At 42.2% G+C, this 24051-nt stretch overlaps 1 protein-coding gene across 2 annotated transcripts in view; it reads left to right on the top strand.

The window, feature by feature from the left end:
* lrrc1 (leucine rich repeat containing 1) overlaps positions 1-6489 on the top strand; it is a 48830-nt gene extending 42341 nt beyond the window's left edge. For both annotated transcript variants that reach the window (XM_071409136.1, XM_071409137.1), the window contains exons 13-14: positions 2641-2777; positions 5051-6489. In XM_071409136.1, the coding sequence (XP_071265237.1) occupies positions 2641-2777; positions 5051-5203 (290 nt within the window). In that variant the 3' untranslated portion in view covers positions 5204-6489. The remainder of the gene's footprint in view (positions 1-2640; positions 2778-5050) is intronic.
* The last annotated feature ends 17562 nt before the right edge of the window (positions 6490-24051 follow it).

Raw genomic sequence — 24051 nt, forward strand, 5'->3', positions numbered from 1 at the left:
ATCAATCCTTATCCCAGTCTGCTGTTCCCACATGCTTCAAGAGGGCCACCATTGTTCCTGTTCCCAAGAAAGCTAAGGTAACTGAGCTAAACGACTACCGGCCCGTAGCACTCACTTCCGTCATCATGAAGTGCTTTGAGAGACTAGTCAAGGACCATATCACCTCCACCCTACCTGAAACCCTAGACCCACTCCAATTTGCTTACCGCCCCAATAGGTCCACAGAAGACGCAATCGCAACCACACTGCACACTGCCCTAACCCATCTGGACAAGATAAATACCTATGAGAGAATGCTGTTCATCGTCTACAGCTCAGCATTTAACACCAAGGTACCCTCAACTCCTCATCACGCTCGAGACCCTGGGTCTCGACCTCGCTCTGTGCAACTGGGTACTGGACTTCCTGACGGGCCGCCCCCAGGTGGTGAGGGTAGGTAACAACATCTCCACCCCGCTGATCCTCAACACTGGGGCCCCACAGGGGTGCGTTCTGAGCCCTCTCCTATACTCCCTGTTCACCCACGACTAGGCTTGATTACCAACGACGACGAGACAGCCTACAGGGAGGAGGTGAGGGCCCTCGGAGTGTGGTGTCAGGAAAATAACCTCACACTCAACGTCAACAAAACAAAAGAGATGATCGTGGACTTCAGGAAACAGCAGAGGGAGCACCCCCCTATCCACATCGATGGGACAATAGTGGAGAGGGTAGGAAGTTAAGTTCCTCGGCGTACACATCACGGACAAACTGAATTGGTCCACCCACACAGACAGCGTGGTGAAGAAGGTGCAGCAGCGCCTCTTCAACCTCAGGAGGCTGAAGAAATTCGGCTTGTCACCAAAAGCACTCACAAACTTCTACAGATGCACAATCGAGAGCATCCTGTCGGGCAGTATCACCGCCTGGTACGGCAACTGCTCCGCCCACAACCGTAAGGCTCTCCCAAAGGGTAGTGAGGTCTGCACAACGCATCACCGGGGGCAAACTACCTGCCCTCCAGGACACCTACACCACCCGATGTCACAGGAAGGCCATAAAGATCATCAAGGACAACAACCACCCGAGCCACTGCCTGTTCACCACGCTATCATCCAGAAGGCGAGGTCAGTACAGGTGCATCAAAGCAGGGACCGAGAGACAGAAGCTGTTTTTCAATCTCAAGATCATCAGACTGTTAAACAGCCACCACTAACATTGAGTGGCTGCTGCCATACATGTAATTTTTTTTATCACTAGCCACTTTAAACAATGCCACTTAATGTTTACATACCCTACATTATGCATCTCATATGTATATACTGTACTCTATACCACTTACTGCATCTTGCCATCTTTATGTAATACATGTATCACTAGCCACTTTAAACAATGCCACTTAATATAATGTTTACATATTCTACATTACTCATCTCATGTGTATATACTGTACTCGATACCATTTACTGCATCTTGCCTATGCCGTTCTGTACCATCACTCATTCATATATCTTTATGTACATTTTCTTCATCCCTTTAAACTTGTGTATTAAGGTAGCTGTTGTGAAATTGTTAGGTTAGATTACTCGTTGGTTATTACTGCATTGTCGGAACTAGAAGCACAAGCATTTCGCTACACTCGTATTAACATCTGCTAACCATGTGTATTTGATATTTGACGAGGTAGAAGCACTTCTGACACCATGCTATGTACTGTGCAGCAGATCATGAGCAAATGGCTCCGCTTCAAAATGTTAATGATAAATATCGAGCTAGGGTCGGGCAGCAGAGCTCTACATGTAACTGTTCTGGATCTGGGCATATGCTCTAACCCCCCCCCCCCGGAGGGCCAGGCCTGCTCCTCTGCTGTTTTTTTTATTTATTTTTTACTCCAGTGGATTGATAGCTAAAGAGGCTTAACTCCTGACTGGCCGGTAGCCATTAAAAGCCTGCTGGGTGAGGTGAAGCAAGGAGAGGCTTGCTCACTCAGCTGAGTCCTGGAATAATCTAGGCCTGATCCAATTGTTGATTGGATAAAAAAAAAATCTCAAACTCCACAACCTGGTTGCAGCACCAATATGTCATGTTTCTGATCTGATTCATTGAATGACTACAGCGTGTGCTCCTTGTTATGACCATCCTCCTTTAGTAATCCCTGATTTCTCTCGGAATGAGAGGACTAAGTGTTTATGTTCATTTCCGTAACCCTTTGTTCACTTGTTGAGCAGAAGATGAGGATCTAAGACTTTGAAGGTCAAGTCTGTGAGCTTGAGTTGGGGGGGGGGGGGGTTGTTTAGCTGTAAGCTTGTAACTAAGCTGGGATTTGAAACTGTGATCTACCCGGTTCCAAGCTCTCATTTATGAGCATTGTGTCACAAGCTGCACAAACTCTCAGCACTGTGTCATGGGACAGCTCCTCTTCACTGGCATGATTGGTTCTCTCAATCTGGGGGGGGGGGGGGGTAGTGTTGCAGAATGAGAGCACGTCAAACACGTCATACTAAACGTGTATACATTTGAATCTGAATTAAGGCTAATATTGTCCGAATGTGGTAGTTTTCACAGGTCTTGCATTTAAGCATCATTTTGAAAAGCCAGTTATTGCCTAAGATGTAAATGATTAATATCCTCTCACAACATATCTAATGTATCCTGTTTTAGGCTCAGACAACCTTGCTCGCTGCGGTGCTCTGGAGAGCCTGGTGAATGACATGGTGGATGACACCTGGGACGACAAGGCCACGAAGAGGATCAGTGCCATCCACTTCCTGGATGACGATGACGAGGATGATGAAAAGGTGAGAGGAAGGACGAGAAGTGTGTGTGTGTGGAGAGGAGCGTATGAAGGGAAATGACAGGAGGCGATGGGGTAGAAAAGACGGAGGTCGTTTGAAACGTCATAACTGTCACAAGGGTCGTTTGAAAATTCAGAAATGTCCCCACTCACGGGTCGTTTGAAAATGTCATAACTGTCACAAGGGTCATTTGAGAATTCAAAACTGTCACCACTCACGGATCGTTTGAAATGTCAAAACTGGCGCGGCCCAATCACTAAACAAAGAAAGAATAGAGATGCCGCTTGAATTAATGTTCAACTAATATAAAGCCATTGTCATTGAGTCCCTTAACTGGTTGAAAACTACGTTTCATCTTTTAGATCTTTTGAATTATGTCCAAGTGTACACTGAGTATACAAAACATTAAGAACAGCTGCTCTTTCCATGACAGACTGACCTGGTGAATCCAAGTGAAAGCTATTATTCCTTATTGATGTCACTTGTTAAATCCACTTCAAATCAGTGTAGATGAAGGGGAGGAGACGGGTTAAATAATCATTTTTGAGACTTTTGATGGTGTATGTGTGCCATTCAGAGGGTGAAAGAGCAAGACAAAATATTTAAGTGCCTTTGAACGGGGTATGGTAGTAGGTGCCAGGCGTGCTGGATTGTGTCAAGAACTGCAATGCTCCTGGGTTTTTCATGCTCAACAATTTCCCATGTGTATCAAGAATGGGCTGCCATCCAAAGGACATCCAGCCAACTTGACACAACTTTGGGAAGCATTAGTCAACATGGGCCAGCATCCCTGTGGAACGCTTTAGACACCTTGTAGAGTCCATGCCCCTACAAATTGAGGGCAAAAAATAACATATACAGTGCCTTCGGAAAGTATTCAGACCGCTTGACCTATTCCACATTTTGTTACGTTACAGCCTTATTCTAAAATGGATTAAATAAATACAAATCCTCATAAATCTACACACAATACCCCATCATGACGAAGAAAAACAGGTTTTCAGAAATTTTTGCAAATGTATTTAAAATCAAAAACTTTCAGACCCTTTGCCATGAGACTCGAAATTGAGCTCAGGTGTAACCTGTTTCCATTGATCATCCTTCAGATGTTTCTACAACTTGATTGGAGTCCACCTGTGGTAAATTCAATTGATTGGACATGATTTGGGAAGACACACACCGGTCTATATAAGGTCCCACAGTTGACAGTACATGTCAGAGCAAAAACCAAGCCATGAGGTCGAAGGAATTGTCTGTAGAGCTCCGAGACAGGATTGTGTCGAAGCACAGATCTAGGGAAGGGTGGCAAAACATTTCTGCAGCATTGAAGATCCTCAAGAACAGTGGCCTCATCCTTAAATGGAATAAGTTTGGAATCACCAAGACTCTTCCTAGAGCTGGACGTCCAGCCAAACTGAGCAATCAGGGGAAAAGGGCCTTGGTCAGGGAGGTGACGAACCCGATGGTCACTCTGACAGAGTTCCATTAGTTTGATATCGATCAGTTCAGCAAACAATGACGTTTCATATTTCACTCTTTCAATTATCTTCATGTGTACATGTAATTTCATTACATATTAACCATATCGATGGCATAATTGGCCTGTGATGAGCCGTGATCATTGACCATTCACATTACACAATATGTTTGAAGCGTGCGCTCCAAGCCGCGCTCCGCGGTAACGACTATAAACAATAACTGATGGCCCACTCTCCCGATTGCAACATAGTTCAGATGAAAGGTAACAGATTCGGTGGATTCATGTACGCACAGAAATTCTGGATTAGACGGAGTTAAGGAAGAGAAAGCAGCGAGATCGGGCAAATTACTCCCTTTATGGAGTTGAGATCTGTCAGACTTTTCCACCTGACCTAATTAAAGCGCCCCTGGCCTAGTTGAGCAAGTGGCCATGAATTAAAGGATTGTTCCACCAACTCTATGGGCCTTTTCTAATTCAAGGGGTCTGAATACTTTCCGAATGCACTGTATGTTGCTATTAAGGCAATATGATGCATTAATTTTATTCAATTTGTTAACATTTCTAAAAACCTGTGTTCACTTTGTCATTATGGGGTATTGTGTGTGTAGCTTGAGGATTTATTTTTATTTAATCAATTTTAGAATAAGGCTGTAACCTTACAAAATGTGGAAAAAGTCAAGGGGTCTGAATACTTTCCGAATGCGCTGTAATGCACGGCATAATGAGATAGATACCTGTTGTAGAATCTGGCCGTCTTTCTGTTTCTCTTCACTGTTCCTCTGTCTCCTCCCCACAGGGAAGGCTGATGCGACAAGCCACTCCTCACCCAGGTGAGTTGAAGTCTATGAAGAAAGCGGTGGAGAACCTCCGCAACGACCTGAACGCTGCCAAAGCTCTGGATTCCAACAAAAACGAGGTCAATAACACTACAGTCACCACGTCTGTGTGACTTCTACCTCAGAAACATTCTGATCTCCTGTGTCTCTCGCCATGTTCTTCTGCACCACCACCAGAACCTACTTTAATCCTACACGCCCCTCCTGCGGCCTCCCTACCTAGCCCTCCTGCGGCTCAACCCTGGGACTCTGCTGTGATCCTTTTGTCCAGTACCTTACTTCATCTCCAATACACACCATGGTATCTGGCTCAGACTACCAGGGCCCATGTGCCTTCTTTTCAAACTGTTGTGCTATATTTTTTAACATAGCAAAAATCTGCACAGGTGTGGTCCTTTTCAAAGACATTTTAAAAATTGAGCTTTTTAAAGATTTATTTCTACGCTTCTTTTTAAATGGACAATAGGTAGTTGCACTACTGTAAGTCTGTAGTATATTAAATATTGTTGACATCTTCATAAATATTATATATATTTGTTTTATTTTTTAGAACACTGGGTGAATTTTTCTTTTTGAAGATTTCGGGATACTTGACCAACTGATTTAAGGATTATTGTATAGTCATTTGTGAATATTGATAATTTTATACTTTTTGGCAGCTCAGATGGTGTGAATTAAAACAATGTATAGCAAGTTTCTTAATCTATGGCAGAATTGTTCGAAACGTTATTACTTTGTACGTATTTTATTTCCTTTTAAGTAAAGAAATGAACAGAAATGCAGTTGCTAATGTCTTATCGAAACAATGTAATTGTCTTTGGGTGAGTAGACAGCCTCCACTCTTTTCTATGCCATTGTTTAACTTCTTAATCAAATCCTAAACTAATTTTGATATAGACATGTTTTGTAATTTAAGGGCTAATACAGTGAGGAACCACAACAGATTGAGTGGAAGTGACAGGGCTGTCTTACTTTCTTTTATTGCGCTTCACTGCTTTGAAATATTTTCTTAAGTAGATACTGGGCGGCAGGTAGCGGTTAAGAGTGTTGGGCCAGTAGCCGAAGGGTTGCTGATTTGAATCCCTGAGCCGACTAAGGAACAAAAGAAATCAGTGACCTTGAGCAAGGCCCTTAATTGGTCCTCTAAGTCACTCTGGATAAGAGCATCTGCTCAATGACTAAAATGTAAAAAATGTAAATATTTGATCAGAAACAGCAGAATCTCTTTCTCTTTAACATATGTGCATTGGACTTTCAATGGCCAATTTCATTACACGCAAAAGGAAATGAGGACCATGGTGGAACCTTTTGGAAAATGCAGTTTAAGCATGGACTCATGCACTTACAGTTTTTTTGTGTCTTAATAAAAACAGTTTGTTGTTCAACTGGTACACTATAACAATGATTTACGTTTTTTATTTTAGTTGTATTACCAGGAGAGGACCTTATACATTATTTTTATTTTTATATGATTTTCTTTAGTTATCGAGCTGCACAAAAACACAATCTCAAATAGACACGGACACTGAGCCTACAGATTTTGATGCCTTTTACCCACTGATAAAATAAAAGGGGTTTAAAACTAAACATGATTCGTTATTCTTTAAACACGTTTTAGTTTTTTTGTCCGTTAGTCTTTAGTGTTTCAGCCTCTATGAAAAATGTAGACCTTTATAAGTTTTCACCATCTCACAATTGTTAACATGTCTCATACTGTAACTTAACATGTCAAATCATAAACGCCATGCAATAAAACGTGTATTTGCCGTTAAAATTGGATTAGGTTACACTTTAAAGGAGACCACTCTTACTTTGTTTTGTCATCGCCCATTTGATAAGTACTCATCAGGGTGGTCATTGATATACATCAGTACTTTCCCCTCACCCATTAATCTCCTGTTCTGTCTATCCAGCCTTTAATTGCATGACTTGTGTGTGTATACAATGCATTTGGAACGTATTCAGAGCCCTTGACTTTTTCCACATTTTGTTACGTTACAGCCTTATTCAAAAATGTATAAAATTATTTTTTCCCCTCAATGACCGTGAAAACAGGTTTTTAGTAATGTTTGCAAATGTATAAAAAAAGGTAGAACAGAAACCTTATTTACATAAATATTCAGACCCTTTGCTTGAAATTGAGCTCCGGTGCATCCTGTTTGCATTGATCAACCTTGAGATGTTTCTACAATTTTATTGGAGTCCACTTGTGGTAAATGCAATTGATTGGACATGATTTGGAAAGACACACACCTGTCTATATAAGGTCCCACAGTTGACAGTGCATGTCAGAGCAAAAACCAAGCCATGACGTTTAAGGAATTGTCCATAGAGCTCTGAGACAGGATTGTGTCTAGGCACAGATCTGGGGAAGTGTACCAAATTTTTTTTGCAGCATTGAAGATCCCCAAGAACAGTGGCCTCCATCATTCTTAAGTGAAAGAAGTTTGGAACCACCAAGACTCCTCCTAGTGCTGGCCGCCCGGCCAAACTGGGCAATCGGGGAATGAGGGCCTTGGTCAGGGAGGTGACCAAGAACCCGATGGGCTCTCTGCCAGAGTTCTTCTGTGGAGATGGGAGTACCTTCCAGAAGGACAACCATCTCTGCAGCACTCAACCAATCAGGCCTTTATGATAGGGTGGCCAGACGGAAGCCATTCCTCAGTAAAAGGCACATGATAGCCTGCTTGGAGTTCGCCAAAAGGCACCTAAAGGACACAGACCATGAGAAACATTATTCTCTGGTCTGATGAAAGCAAGATTGAACTATTTGGCCTGAATGCTAAGCGTCGCGCCTGGAGGAAATCTGGCACCATACCTACGTGAAGCATGGTGGTGGCAGCATGTTGTGGGGATGTTTTTCAGGAGCAGGGACTGGGAGACTAGTCAGGATCGAGTGAAAGATGAACAGAGCAAAGTACGGAGAGATCCTTGATGAAAACCTGTTCCAGAGCGCTCAGTACCTCAGATTGGGACAAAGGTTAACCTTCCAACAGCACAACGCAGGAGTGGTTTCGGGACAAGTCTCTGAATGTCCTTGAGTGGCCCAGCCGGAGCCCAGACGTGAATCTGTTCAAACATCTCTGGAGAGACTTGAAAATAACTGCACAAAAAAATTAACTGTTTTTGCTTAATCATTATGGGGTATTGTGTGTCGATTGATGAGGGAAAACAATTTAATCCATTTTAGAATAAGGCTGTAATGTAGCAAATTGTGGAAAAAGTCACGGGGTCTGAATTCTTTCCGAATGCACTGTAGTATAAAACACCCCACCTGTCTTGAATGGAGAGGGTAGGTATGCACTTGAATCTGTTACATTCTGAGTTTCAATTCCATGTCCTTATCTCAAGTTTTTTTTATATTGTGTTAATACAATGCAATTGAGTATCAGTGTAGCTTACCCAACACTGATTTAATTTGGGCTTGTGCAACCAAAGTATAGTTGAAGTCGGAAGTTTACATACACCTTAGCCAAATACAGTCGTGGCCAAAAGTTTTGAATGACACAAATATTAATTTTCACAAAGGCTGCTGCCTCAGTTTGTATGATGGCAATTGGCATATACTCCAGAATGTTATGAAAAGTGATCAGATGAATTGCAATTAATTGCGAAGTCCCTGTTTGCCATGCAAATGAACTGAATCCCCCAAAAAACATTTCCACTGCATTTCAGCCCTGCCACAAAAAGACCAGCTGACATGTCAGTGATTCTCTCGTTAACACAGTGGTGAGTGTTGACGAGGACAAGGCTGGAGATCACTCTGTCATGCTGATTGAGTTCGAACAACAGACTGGAAGCTTCAAATGGAGTGTGGTGCTTGGAATCATTGTTCTTCCTCTGTCAATCATGGTTACCTGCAAGAAAACACGTACTGTCATCATTGCTTTGCACAAAAAGGGGTTCACAGGCAAGGATATTGCTGCCAGTAAGATTCCACCTAAATCAACCATTTATCGGATCATCAACAACTTCAAGGAGAGCGGTTCAATTGTTGTGAAGAAGGCTTCAGGGCGCCCAAGAAAGTCCAGCAAGTGCCACGACCGTCTACTAAAGTTGATTCACCTGTGGGATTGGGGCACCACCAGTACAGAGCTTGCTCAGGAATGGCAGCAGGCAGGTGTGAGTGCATCTGCATGCACAGTGAGGCGAAGACTTTTGGAGGATGGCCTGGTGTCAAGAAGGGCAGCAAAGAATCCACTTCTCTACAGGAAAAACATCAGGGACAGACTGATATTCTGCGAAAGGTACAGGGATTGGACTGCTGAGGACTGGGGTAAAGTAAGTTTCTCTGATGAATCCCTTTTCCGATTGTTTGGGGCATCCGGAAAAAAGCTTGTCCGGAAAAGACAAGGTGAGCGCTACCATCAGTCCTGTGTCATGCCAACAGTAAAGCATCCTGAGACCATTCATGTGTGGGGTTGCTTCTCTGCCAAGGGAGTGGGCTCACTCACAATTTTGCCTAAGAACACAGCCATGAATAAAGAATGGTACCAACACATCCTCCGAGAGCAACTTCTCCCAACCATCCAGGAACAGTTTGGTGACGAACAATGCCTTTTCCAGCATGATGGAGCACCTTGCCATAAGGCAAAAGTGATAACTAAGTGGCTCGGGGAACAAAACATCAATATTTTGGGTCCATGGCCAGGAAACTCCCCAGACCTTAATCCCATTGAGAACTTGTGGTCAATTCTCAAGAGGCTGGTAGACAAACAAAACCCCACAAATTCTGACAAACTCCAGCATTGATTATGCAATAATGGGCTGCCATCAGTCAGGATGTGGCCCAGAAGTTAATTGACAGCATTCCAGGGCGGATTGCAGAGGTCTTGAAAAAGAAGGGTCAACACTGCAAATAATGACTCTTGCATCAACTTCATGTAATTGTCAATAAAAACCTTTGACACTTATGAAATGCTTGTAATTATACATCAGTATTCCATAGTAACATCTGACAAAAATATCTAAAGTTCCTGAGGCAGCAGACTTTGTGAAAATTAATATTTGTGTCAGTCTCAAAACTTTTGAAAATGACTTTACCCCAGTCCTCAACAGTCTAATCCCTGTACCTTTCGCAGAATATCAGTATGTCCCTGATGTTTTTCCTGGAGAGAAGTGGATTCTTTGCTGCCCTTCTTGACACCAGGCCATCCTCCAAAAGTCTTCACCTCACTGTGCGTGCAGATGCACTCACACCTGCCTGCTGCCTTTCCTGAGCAAACTCTGTACTGGTGGTGCCCCGATCCTGCAGGTGAATCAACTTTAGTAGACGGTCGTGGCGCTTGCTGGACTTTCTTGGGCGCCCTGAAGCCTTCTTCACAACAATTGAACCGCTCTCCTTAAAGTTGTTGATGTTCTGATAAATGGTTGATTTAGGTGCAATCTTACTGGCAGCAATATCCTTGCCTGTGAAGCCCTTTTTGTGCAAAGCAATGATGACAGCACGTGTTTCCTTGCAGGTAACCATGGTTTACAGAGGAAGAACAATGATTCCAACCCCCACCCTCCTTTTGAAGCTTCCAGTCTGTTATTTGAACTCAATCAGCATGACCGAGTGATCTCCAGCCTTGTCCTCGTCAACACTCACACCTGTGTTAACGAGAGAATCACTGACATGATGTCAGCTGGTCCTTTTGTGGCAGGGCTGAAATGCAGTGGAAATGTTTTTTGGGGATTCAGTTAATTTGCTTGGCAAAGAGGGACTTTGCAGTTAACTGCAATTCATCTGATCACTCTCCATAACATTCTGGAGTATATGCCAATTACCATCATACAAACTGAGGCAGCAGACTTTGTGAAAATGAATATTTGTGTCATTCTCAAAACTTTTGGCTACGACTGTACATTCCTGGGACTGTTTGAATGATTTTCAATTATATCACCCTGGTTCTGAAGTGGTCTGGTCCTTTGAAGATAACCAATGGAATTGTGTAGCTTACTACTTTTCTTTCTCATCCATTTTGTAAAGGAAGTGTGTACATCTCCCAAAGGAACTGCGTCTCTGATATCTTCATTCCTGGAAAGGCGGTGCTCCTCACCATTTCCTGCCGTGCCAGTAGACCTCTAATTTATTCAGTCCTTTAGACTGCTACACTATCTCCTTGGGCAGAACATCGGCAATGGTGGACGTGTTGCTTTGCCTCTGAAACCTCTCGGAAATGAAATACAGTCATCTCCTGATAAATATGTGAAGCCTTGGGGCTGTCGTGACAAGCACTACATTGCATGAGCATGCAGTTATCAGGTGGAATTAACAAGAATGCATAAATGAATTGGGACTGGGAAACAAAGTTAGCATTCATCCAAAGTGAATACTGATATACCGTCTGGTAATAAGATGGGTTTAGCATCTGCAGATCATTTCACAAGACCTCATACTAATTATCTCTGAAAACAAGACCGATATACTGTACTGCTAAATTACATCATATTCCTCTTCATGCATTAGTGCGTACAGACTGAGTTCATGGTACTGGGGTTCCATGGACCACTTTAATCCTTCAGAAAGACATATTTGATTGGAGCATTATAAGGGACAATGATGTAGTGGTACATTTGATTTAGATCATAATCCAATGTAAATTATTGTTGCTTAACAATACATAATCTAACAATTCACTTTTCTGTGTTAAATTGTCGTTTAGGTATAATGTGCATCAGGATTTAACCTGGCTTTGTATTCTTATTGTGCAATAACTGGTGGGTTTATATATTTTTGAAGAGCAATTGGAATGCACAATATGAAACAGATTTTTGGCCCACACACATTTCTGCTTATGAACTTAAAAGATAAGAGAAAGCAGGTTGTAAGCAGGCTCTCAGAGCGAATTGTTGCTGACAGGTATGTACAAATGTTCCATTTGTTAAGGTGCCTTCCCTAGTCTAGAACTGTGCACTAGTCCATTTAAAATGAGATGACAAAAAACAGATGACACAATTTAAGAGGAGATTCAATTCTCTCTTTTAACCTTGAAGTGTAATATCAATCAGCAAATTCAGCTCTGATTCACAATCGGACTGCAATCGGCAAACATTGTAGAGTTGAATAATCATAACGTGTGTAGCTATGCGTGATCTTTTCAGACTCCAGGGGTGTAGAAATGCTCAGGCTAACGCGTCCTCCAGTCGCAGCAGTAGCCACAACTGGCCCATCTCTGGCCTGCGCTGGGTAGCAGCCTCAAGAAGCTCCTGCATGGGGGCCTCAACCTGTTCCCCGTCGACGACAGTGTGAGGGGACTCTGCTCCAGTCCAGAGAAGGATACTGAGCAGATGGAGGAACAGCTTGAAGACGTGAGCCTACTCTTCTGTTTATCTTATCTGTTTTGCTTTACTTAGCGTTGAAGTCTCACTTTTACTGTGTCCCACGTATTGGGTATTTTTCTTTCTTTTTTTTAAATGTAAAGTTTTATTAAGTTTTCTTGTTTTTCAATCAACCAACAAAACACATTCCACGTTCACTGATGTGACAGACTTTAAAAAAAATAACAATAATGAAAAAAAGAACCTTGCAGCAGCACTATCAACGTTCTTATTAGCTATTTCCAGCCTTAGCTGAGACGACGAGCAAATAATTTAGTTTTACAGCACCTTACACAACATGTGCTCATTTCCCTAATCACCCCATTCACTCTGTCCAGTTTGAAATATAGTTGAGTAGTGGAGACCAGAGTCTATCAAACCTGGGCTTTCTCTTGTGGATGTCATAAGTGAGCTTTTCAAGAGGAAGAAAGTCAACAATCTGGTCAATCAACATTTTAAAAGTAGGAGAAGAATTAGAAGCCCACAATAGAAGAATACATTTCTTAGCAAAGTATGTGATAGTCATAAACAAATTTTCTCTGTCAGGATCAAGAACAAAGTCCTGCTGGGCATTAAGAAGATAGAGACACGGGGTCATATCAAACTGTACATCTAGTATTTTCTGTGCAGCAGTATGTATAGATTTGCAAAATCCAGCAATCTCTCTACATCTCCAAAATACATGCATGAAATGTCTGTATTTGTCTCATAGGGGTGCAATAAAATTTGTTTAAAAAAAATGTAATTAGATTCTTTCATTTTTACATTAGTAGAGGAGCAGTATACCCTGTTGCAAACCTCCTCCCATAACTCATCACTGATAGTCAGACAAAGGTCCTTTTCCCAGATTATTTTCAAAGGAGTAAAGGAGGAGCCCCCTTTCTCAGAAAGGAGTCTATAGATATAGGAGATTTTGCTTTAAATGGATTGTGCTGTGACAAGAAGGGTTTCAACTTCATTCAACTGAGCTCTAAACCTCCTCTTGGAAGTAAATGAGGAAGTATTTTTCTTTCTGTCTATAGTAAGGCAAGATAAAAAACAACAACATTGTACTGAGGGTGCTGAAAGTTAGACTGCTACTTTTTCATCCTCTCCTCTCCTCTCCTCTCCTCTCCCTCCCAGGATGGTTCTGTCCATTTCTCAGAGGGAGAGTGGAAGGTTCTGTAGGTTCTGTCACCACAAAGGAGACATCCGGGAGGACAGGAAACTGCAGCAATGCAGAGCTCAGCATGCAGGGTCTAGTCGCCCCACATAGCCCTGAAAGCCTCGCTACCTCCGGGAAACCAGTCCAAGCTGGGGCTGCTGACAGGACCTCCTCACACGAATCGGTCATCTCTAAAGTGCCCTTAAGAGTAAATTTGCACACCTTATAATATAATACAGTGCATTCGGAAAGTATTCAGACCCCTTGACTTTTTCCACATTTTGTTACATTACAGCCTTATTCTAAAATGTATTAAATAGTTTTTTTCTTCACACAATACCCCATAATGACAAAGCAAAACATGTTCTTAGAAATTTTAGCAAATTTATAAAAAATAAAAAACGGAAATATGACATTTACAAAAAAAATATTCTAATATGACTTTAACGTATATATATACTCTAACTTTTCTTTCTGTATGCAGGCCAAGTTCTTTCTGTAGGTAGCTCTGCTGAGAAATAGGCTCATTTGCGCTATAACAGTGTTTTTCCCACTTGGGGGCAGTCTAGGAATCAGCATTGCAGGAGGGATGGGCTCTTTGCCTTACAAGGAGCATGACCAGGTGAGCCTTATCTCAGGAGCAGCAGAGCTGTCATACTTGATGCAGCACTGTTGCAACCCCAATCGGAGCACCACACCTCTTGCATGATAAGGGTAGCTAATAATAATCATATCTGTGGAGTGGCATTTATAAATGACAGGAATGTTGCCAGCAGTAATATAGCTAAATATTTACCTAGGCAGTTGATATTTCAGTTCAGTGTTAGTGCTCAGCTGACATATTTCAGATGCAGACAGATTCAAATTCAGATCAGAGTATTGGCGGTGAAGAGAAACCACAGCTGATTAAAACAATTCCCTTGGTCATGTTCGCCATTACCTTCCACAACAGTGTACATCCCCCTATACCAGGCCCATTGCAATTCCCCTCCTGGCCAGAGGAGAGCGGCATTAGACAGACACACATGTACTAACTGTGGTCTGCAGAGGTTACAGCTACAAAGGAGTTATGCTGGTTAATAGAAACAAATATTTTTCTCTTAAAAACAAGTATACAAAAATATCTATATCTATGGTAAATATCAATATATGAGTGATATTGGTCAAAGAGTTGTCCTTTCATCATTTGCACTGCACTGAAAATGAAATCTCAAACTCTTAGACCAAATGTGACTGAATAATCTATTGCGGGCCTATAAATATACCTGTTTTTTTCCCAGTGAATAAACACTTCGAGGCGATAGCTTTTATTTCCCACCCCTGACCCCTGCTTCTACTTTCGCTGGTGTCCAACTGGATCATTTGTCACTTGTCCATCCAGGTCAACGGCCTGGACATGCAAGTGGTCAGCCAACACGAAGCTGTCACCGCCCTGAGGAATACTGGGAGCTGCATCAAGATGAAAGTCATGAGGGAGAGGGCCATCCTGTGCCTCGATGCCTGCCGGGCCCAGCAGGAAAGCGATGTTGCTGTCACCGCGGAGACAGACATTCTCATGAGCTGGCAGCTTGTTGACCAGGAGGAAGGACGCCAGCGACCCAAAGCCCAGCAGCCAGGTCCGGAGCACTCTGTGGACTGTAGCCTGACCAAAAGGCTTGAGACTGTGGTCTCTAAAGGCAACGGAGTGGTGGGTGGAGTTTACCACTCCAATGGCTCAAGGTATAATTGTGTTGGCAAAAGAAAAGTGAGGCGGAATAGAATCCTAGGTTGGGTATTGTCTTTTTAAAACAACTCCAATATTATGTCTTGTTTTGTCAGAACATTCTCTCCATCTATAAGTTAAGGCAGCGTTTCCCCGTTTGGGACCCCAAAGGGTGCACGTTTTGGTTTTGCCCTAACACTACACAGCTGATTCCAAGATTGATGATTAGTTGATTATTCAAATCAGCTGTGTAGTGTTAGTGCAAAAGCCAAAACGTGCACCCCTTGGGGTCCCGAGAACCGAGTTTGGGAAACCCTGCGTTATGGTCTTCATGATTGTTCATGTCTTTGGTTCTTCTCAGACTGATCTGGAGACTGTCCTTAATTGGTCATTCTTTGAACAAGAACCGGAGACCTCGTTTAAAAGCCATGCACTTCAAGTGGTGAAAAATACCATGATGGTAAGCAAAATAGTTTCTCAGGAGTCTAAAAAACATGCCCTTTCCTCACCCACTCTCCTTTATCGGCACTGTCTGACTAACTGACCTGGTAAAAGCCAGCTGGTGGAAGCTCATCATTAGGCTGGTTTTCACCTGGTCAAGTCTTTCCAATCAGTCGAGATAAGGAGGCGAAGGGAGGACAGACAATCACATTTTTGAAAGAGCCTTGAAAGAGTTTCTGATGCAATCTTTGAAACTTGTCAGAGTCATTGCATAGTGTCCCATACAGATGTAGGATCTTCATTTGATCACCCTGTTGCGGGAGAACTTTCCTTTCCAGGAAGTGTAAAAGTTGTAGTGTATTTGAGGTTTAAAAAGGCTTCTGAAGTTTGTAATTTCCAGTTTGAAATTTCAGACTTGATTTTCACTTATGAAAAATGTATCAACCCCTACAACAATGTCCATTAGTTATAATCCACATAATACTGTAATTAACATTTCCAGTTGCTGAAGGATTATTCTCCTGCTTTAGCAAACTGGCTCAAATTAAGATCCTGCATCTGTAGATGTATGCTCTTGTTGAATAATTCAGCCTCTATTAAAGCACTCAGAGTGGATGTGGCCGTCTGGATCCTGTGGCGATCTAATGCCTCACTGTCAGGGTTCTGTGTCAAGGGCTCCACATCATTGTCTGAGGAAGAGGGGTGAGTGAGGATAATCTGAGGTATCTAGCAGGGGATGCCCAGGAATTGAACATGATTGGGTGGGAAATAAAATGGATGATCGAAAAATGTAGTTTGACAGCATACTGGCATTTCACAACTATAATTTCACAATTGTCAAGACGAGTCCACGTCTCACTTCATCTGTTGTCTAGATCCAGCTTTACGCCCTAATTATTACATTTAAAAAAATGTAACCTTTATTCAGCAAGGCAAGTCAGTTAAGAGCAAATTCTTATTTATAATGACGGCCTACCCCGGACGACGCTGGGCCAATTGTGCGCCACCCTATGGGACTCCCAATCACGGCCGGATGTGATGCAGCCTGGATTCGAACCAGGGACGCCGCTTACACTGAGATACAGTGCCTTAGATCGCTGCCCCACTCGGGAGCCCTAATCCCAAAATGAATGGGAAAGAGGCACTGAAAAAAAAAAAAAAGGAAATTTGACAGTGGGTATCTTTTCGATGCATCTGGGGTTGAAGGATACTATTGCTGGATCTAAACAACAGATGTGGGTCACGGCTTCAACTTGGCATTACACCACTTCTGAGCATGGAACACTTCTGACAAACTTTTGAATTGAACAATCCAGTTAAGGTCATTTGATAAGGGGTTAACAGTGCTTACTATCCCCCCTGACCACATGCCTAAGGTTTGCATGCAAAAAATGTTGACAACAACTGACTTGTTGCACACAACTGTCTTTCTCCTTACCTTTGTATTGACTTGTTAGATATTCCAACTAAAGATATGTTTATGTAAGTCAAAAACTAGTAAAATTGGCTATTTTGGGAGAATTTACAACGCTGTTCTTTGATGTTAATGAATGCTACAGTACATGGTAAGACCATGGCAAGAATTAACTCATTGAACAACGGGAGTCTTTGTTTGGGCCGAACAATAGACTTGTTTTGCATTGCACCATCCATGTAGGAGTCCAACCACAATGGATCATGACAAAAAGAGTATTGTTACACTCCAGCTTCTCATTCTGAAAGGAAGACTCACAAAACAAAAGGTAGATGAAAAATATCTGTTAAGCACTTCCAATTTAGAAAGTTTGTGTTCAGTTGATCAAAGTGTTATTCTTCTAGCTACCTCTACCAATGAACCACTGAGCCACCGGATGGTTTGGCAAGTGGTTATTGGTATTCCCCCCTAGCCACGAGAGTGAGATGCCCTTTTTACTCTCACCAGTAGGAGCTTAGATGGAGTGACTAAACAGTGGGAGTGACAGTCTCTGCAGAGGCTCAGTCTGAAACCTCACTTCTCCTAACACCTGCAGCCCAACGCTAAATAGTCTTCTTTTCACCTTGTGGAAATAAGTCTTAAGTGTGAAAGGCCAAAGAGTCAAAATAACATAAAACCTAATATCTTAAAGGTTTTTGTAATTAAAATGTCAAAAAATTAAATAAATGCGCAGCCGGCCGCGACCGGGAGGTCCATGGGGCGATGCACAAATGGCCCAGCGTCGTCCGGGCTAGGGAGGGTTTGGCCGGTAGGGATATCCTTGTCTCATCGCACACTAGCGACTCCTGTGGCGGGCCAGGCGCAGTGCGCGCTGACCAGGTCGCTAGGTGTACGGTGTTTCCTATGACACATTGGTGCGGCTGGCTTCTGGGTTGGATGCGCGCTGTGTTAAGACGCAGTGCGGCTTGGTTGGGTTGTGTTTCGAAGAACGCATGGCTCTCGACCTTCGTCTCTTCCGAGCCCGTACGGGAGTTGTAGCGATGAGACAAGACAGTAACTACTAACAATTGGATACCATGAAATTGGGGAGAAAAAGGGGGTAAATAAAAAATAAAAATAAATGTATTCTTAGAGAGCAATTTCTCAAGCAAGAATTTTGCTATGACTGTCAGGGAGTAGTCTGAGTAGCCTCTGCCGATTCCCCAACAACCAGATTTTCATGGGAAATAGAAAGAGAGCCTGCGACGTGACTCCTGCTTTTGGACGTTAACAAGGTGACACTCCATCTTAACTCCTCCTCCACATTTACTGGATTGGTTGAACAGTGCAGAAGAGAACTTCCCCCTACAGTTTTTTTCTTCTCGTCAAGACCAGTATGTAGGGGATCTAGTTTCAGGCTTTTCTTTTACGCCTGCTATGTTAGGTTAGGTCTGAGTGGGGAAGGGAACACTAAAAATGAGCTGTTATTGGCAGAGAGGTTTGACATTCTCTTTATTTTGGTCTATTAACTCATTTAACGCATGGGGATGTCACCATGGAAGGCCAAACATCCATCCCACCAAGTCAGGCTGACATTTCAGGTGGTGTTTTCAAACAGTTCTTCTAATAACCGCTATTTTTCATGTTACATACATTATCCCTCCCATTAGGCTTGTCCAATAAGGCTCCTCTCGCGGACCACTTCCAGACATTCCTAGCAAAATTCTCACTTGAGAAATAGCTTTTTGCTGAGAAACTATTTTTGTTAGTAAAACATATAATAATATTGAAAAAAAACAGTAAGGTGCTTAATTGTTACCCAGAAATTATTTTATGTTAAGATAAAAACGTCTGCATTTGACCTTTAATCTGTTAAGAAAATCCTGCTTCTGTTTTAGAATGTGCAACACTTTAGACCTTACTTGCCCAGTATGATATTTCATTTTGATATTCATTCTTTCACTATTCTTATATTGCCAATTATTACATTTCTCAAACATTTATCTGACAGCTTTGTTTTGTGAATCTTTTAGATAAGTCAAGGCTCTGTGAAACCTCCTGTATTTTGCAAAATGAGAGGTAATTGCAACTCAAGAGGTGTACAGACCCAAGTACAAGCTGTACAACCACAAATGTATGTTCCAAGTTGGAAAGGGACCCTTTAGTTTAACTATTCTTCACCTGACTAACAAAGTGAGTTCCTGCAGTGCACTTCTCGTATCCCACCTGCCACAACAACTTGTTATTCACAGCTAGTATGCAGGATGCTCAAAACTGCTCTATAGCTGGAGTGTTTGAGGAGCAAGGTCGCATTCTCTGGGTTACTCCCGTTTTTAAAAAATCTTGTCTTCCACCTATGCTTTACACAATTGTTTTCAAGAAATGTGCGAGGGTTGAGCTGGATTTCTGCAAAGCTGTACATTAAATAAACTTGTAAAAGTTGTGCACCTGACTTAAATGTAACATTTACATTTCTTCAAAGAAAGCTGTCATTGGCATGTTTTTCCCCAACATATCTATTGCTATAGATTGTGTGCCTTTGTATAGGATTTAGATGTTATGTAATTACATTTTTTGAAGTGAAATGATCCTAAATCTGGAAATTATACTAAATCAAAATATATGTCAAATGCATTGGAAAATGTATTTAATGCCTTTCAAAATACATTCTGAAATACATTAACGAATGTATTTTAGAATATATTTTCACATGTATTTCTCTAAATATATGGTAAATATATTATAACATTTATTTGGAAATGTGTTGTATAATATATTCCAACATGCATTTAAATGTACGTCTTTGTAAGATATATATATATTTTTTAAATATATGTCAAAAAAAAAAGCTAAACAATATTGCAACGAAATGGTGACTGTCTTAACAATGACCATTTAGTACATTCTTTGGTATCACATGCACTAATGTCAGTCTCATTAAGACTGCAGAACTGGAAGTGTACAAGCTTAACCTTTAATGACAGAACACAACATAACACAGTAACTGGCATGACAATCTGTCACACCCCTAACCAACCACGCCTCCAAGTCTTCTAATAGGCTGACGCCGATACAATATAAACTACCGGTCAAAGGTTTTAGAACACCTACTCATTCAAGGGTTTTTCTTTCTTTTTACTATTTTCTACATAGTACAATGATAGTGAAGACATTGTACAATGATAGTGTATTTTGTCAAAAGGCATTTAAATTGTACTTGACACACAAAATGCATACCAAAAGCACTAACATGCATTTAAATGACTACAACAATGACTACAAACATGATCCATTATTGGTCATGTAGTGACTCCATGTCGTTGACGCGCATATGACAAATAAAGAGTTGATCTTGACGACAGCATTGCAACCAGCGTCCAACAAGCAGAACTTAACGTAGTGGTTCGTTCCACGAAAATGCATGCCTTTTGCATCCCTTGGATATGTTAAGTAGAAATGATTTACCAATATTGAATGTTAAAAGCCTGTTATATGAAATGAAGTGCCCTTTAATTAATATAGACCACACGGACAACAGTCAATAAATCAGATTTTCAATCTAAATAAAGATTTGCTAAAGATTTTAACCCACTAACCCCCAAAATAGTCCAAGTTTTTGTAGTATAGTATTCTACAGTTTGCTACAGAATACTATACTATTCTATAAATTAAATAAAATTGTATTTGTCACATTTTTTTATTTAACTAGGCAAGTCAGTTAAGAAGATATTGTTATTTACAACGACCGCCTAACCCAGCCAAACCCTAACCTGGATGACGCTAGGCCAATTGTGTGCCGCTCTATGGGACTCCCAATCACGGCCGGTTGTGATACAGCCTGGAAACGAACCAGGGTCTATAGTAACGACTCTAGCACTGAGATGCAGTGCCTTAGACCGCTGCGCCACTGGGAGGCCACATGCACCGAATTCAACAGGTGTAGACCTTACCGTGAAATGCTTACTTACAAGCCCTTAACCAACAATGCAGTTCAAGAAATAGAGTTAAGAAATGATTTACTAAATAAACTTAACGTCAAAGTTATTCCCTGGTGTTCCTTCTGGCAGAAGTGGGTTGTTGTGCATTCCAGCTATGCCATGGTGCAGAAAACATCCCACAGACACACACACAAGAAGACTTCAAGTCTTAGACAGCAATTACTGCTGCGCTGGGCTAATATTCGCTGACACCAACCTCTTTCTTTCTGATAAAGACGGACAAAAACGTATCGCAAAAATAAATTTTAAAACTAAATAATAGTAGATAACTGGTTCCAAGCCAATACGTTCCAGAAATGTAACCCCCCCCCAGCTATTACATGCTTTCTATTCCACAAAAAAACCTTCCATGAGGAAATCAGTATATCAACAAATTTTCTGTCCCCTGTTTAATGCACCAATCGAATCCATGCATTCATCTCATTGCAACAATAACTGAGCCTGGTATAGGACCAACCTCAACAGCATTTTCATTCTACAGATGCGTTTTTGTGAGGATGGCAACTCACTCTGACAGTGGTGCCAGTTCCTTTCCACTATTTCATCGTCTTCAAAGCCTCAACATCTATGATATCAATCAACTTCAAGGTTGTCTATTTTTATTCCAATTCCTTTTCCCTGTTTCTTTTCAATCTCTTTTCAAATTCAATACTCGGGTTCATCATTATTCTACTAGAACTGCCACAGATCTCCACACCAATGCTCCCTCTAAACTGCCTCGTGAGCGGGCGCGCAGTAGCTCCTAGACTGCCACGCAGAAGAAATACTGTATCAGCCCACTGAGAGAAGCACACGAAATTGATCTTAACTCAACTTTCTAGAGTTTTCCCCGTTAGTTAACACTACCAACATATTCCTTTACTGTGGGAATTGTGATCGAATCAATGCAATATTAGCCACTTTCAATGCAACATACCGAAACAAACAAACTATGCTGGAATGGTGCTGGAGAGGATGGCTGACGTTTTACGTGCTCCTAACCAACTGTGCTATTTTCTTATTTGTTTTTTGTAACTTATTTTTAAACTATTTTGTACATAATGTTGCTACTACTGTCTCTTATGACCGAAAATAACTTCTGGACATCAAAACAGCGATTACTCAACATGAACTGGAGGTCGGGCTGCCTTCGGAGGTCGGAGGTCGGGCTGCCTTCTGAGAATTTGTGAGGTAGAGTACCTTATGATAAGCTGTAGACCACATTATCTACCAAGAGAGTTCTCATCTATATTATTCGTAGCCGTCTATTTACCACCACAAACCAATGCCGGTACTAAGACCGCACTCAACCAACTGTATAAGGCCATAAGCAAACAAGAAAATACTCATCCAGAAGCGGCGCTCCTAGTGGCCGGGGACTTTACTGCAGGCAAACTTAAATTAGTTTTACCTCATTTCTACCAGCATGTCACATGTGCAACCAGAGGGAAAAAAACTCTAGACTATCTTTAATTCACACATATAGATGCATACAAAGCTCTCCCCCGCCCTCCATTTGGCAAGTCTGATCACAATTCTATCCTCCTAATTTCAAGTACCAGTGACTCGCTCAATACAGAATTGGTCAGGTGACGCGGATGCTAGACTGCAGGACTGTTTTGCTAGCACAGACTGGAATTTGTTCTGGGATTCATCCAATGGCATTGAGGACTATACTACCTTAGTCATCGGTTTCATCAATAAATTCATCAACGATGTCATCCCCACAGTGACCGTACGTACATATCCCAACCAGAAGCCATGGATTACAGGCAACATCCGCATCGAGCTAAAGGCTAGATTTGCCGCTTTCAAGGAGCGGAACACTAATCTGTACGCTTATAAGAAATCCCGATATGCCCTCCGACGAACAATCAAACAAGCAAAGCATCAATACAGGATTAAGATTGAATCCTACTACACTGGCTCTGACACTCGTCGGATGTGGAAGGGCTTAAAAACTATTACGGACTACAAAGGGAAACCCAGACGCGAGCTGCCCTGTGACGCGAGCATACCAGACAAGCTAAATGCCTTTTATGCTCGCTTCGAGGCAAGCAACACTGAAGCATGCATGAGAGCAGCTGTTCTGGACGACTGTGTGATAACGCTCTTGGTAGCCGATGTAAGCAAGACCTTTAAACAGGTCAACATTCACAAAGCCGTGGGGCCAGATGGATTACCAGGATGTGTACTCCGAGCATGCGCGGACCAACTGGTAAGTGTCTTCACTGACATTTTCAACCTTTCCCTGACCAAGTCTATAATATCTAAATTTTTCAAGCAGACCACCATAGTCCCTGTGCCCAAGGAAGCGAAGGTAACCTGCCTAAATTATTACCGCCCGCAGCACTCACGTCTGTAGCCATGAAGTCCTTTGAAAGGCTGGTCATGGTTCACATCAACAGCATCCTCCCAAAAACCCTAGCCCACTGCAATTCACATACCGCCCCAACAGATCCACAGATGACGCAATCTCAATTGCACACCACACTGTCCTTTCTCACCTGAACAAAAGGAACACCTATGTGAGAATGCTGTTCATTGACTACAGCTCAGCGTTCAACACCATAGTGCCGACGAAGCTCATCACTAAGCTAAGGACCCTGGGACTAAACACCTCCTTCTGCAACTGGATCCTGGACTTTCTAATGGGCAGCCCCCAGGTGGTAAGGGTAGGCAACAACGTCTGCCAAGCTGATCCTCAACACTGGGGCCCCTCAGGGGTGTGTACACACCAAGACAGTCGTGAAGAGGGCACGACAACACCTTTTCCCCCTCAGGAGACTGAAAAGATTTGGCATGGGTCCCCAGATCCTCAAAATGTTCTACAGCTGCACCATCAAGGGCATCCTGACCGGTTGCATCACCGCCTGGTATGGCAACTGCTCGACATCTGACCATAAGGCAAAACAGAGAGGTAGTGCATACGGCCCAGTATATCACTGGGGCCAAAATTCCTGACAACCAGGACCTACGTATATACTAGGCGGTGTCAGAGG

Source organism: Salvelinus alpinus, chromosome 7, assembly GCF_045679555.1.
Source record: "Salvelinus alpinus chromosome 7, SLU_Salpinus.1, whole genome shotgun sequence".
NCBI lineage: Eukaryota > Metazoa > Chordata > Actinopteri > Salmoniformes > Salmonidae > Salvelinus > Salvelinus alpinus.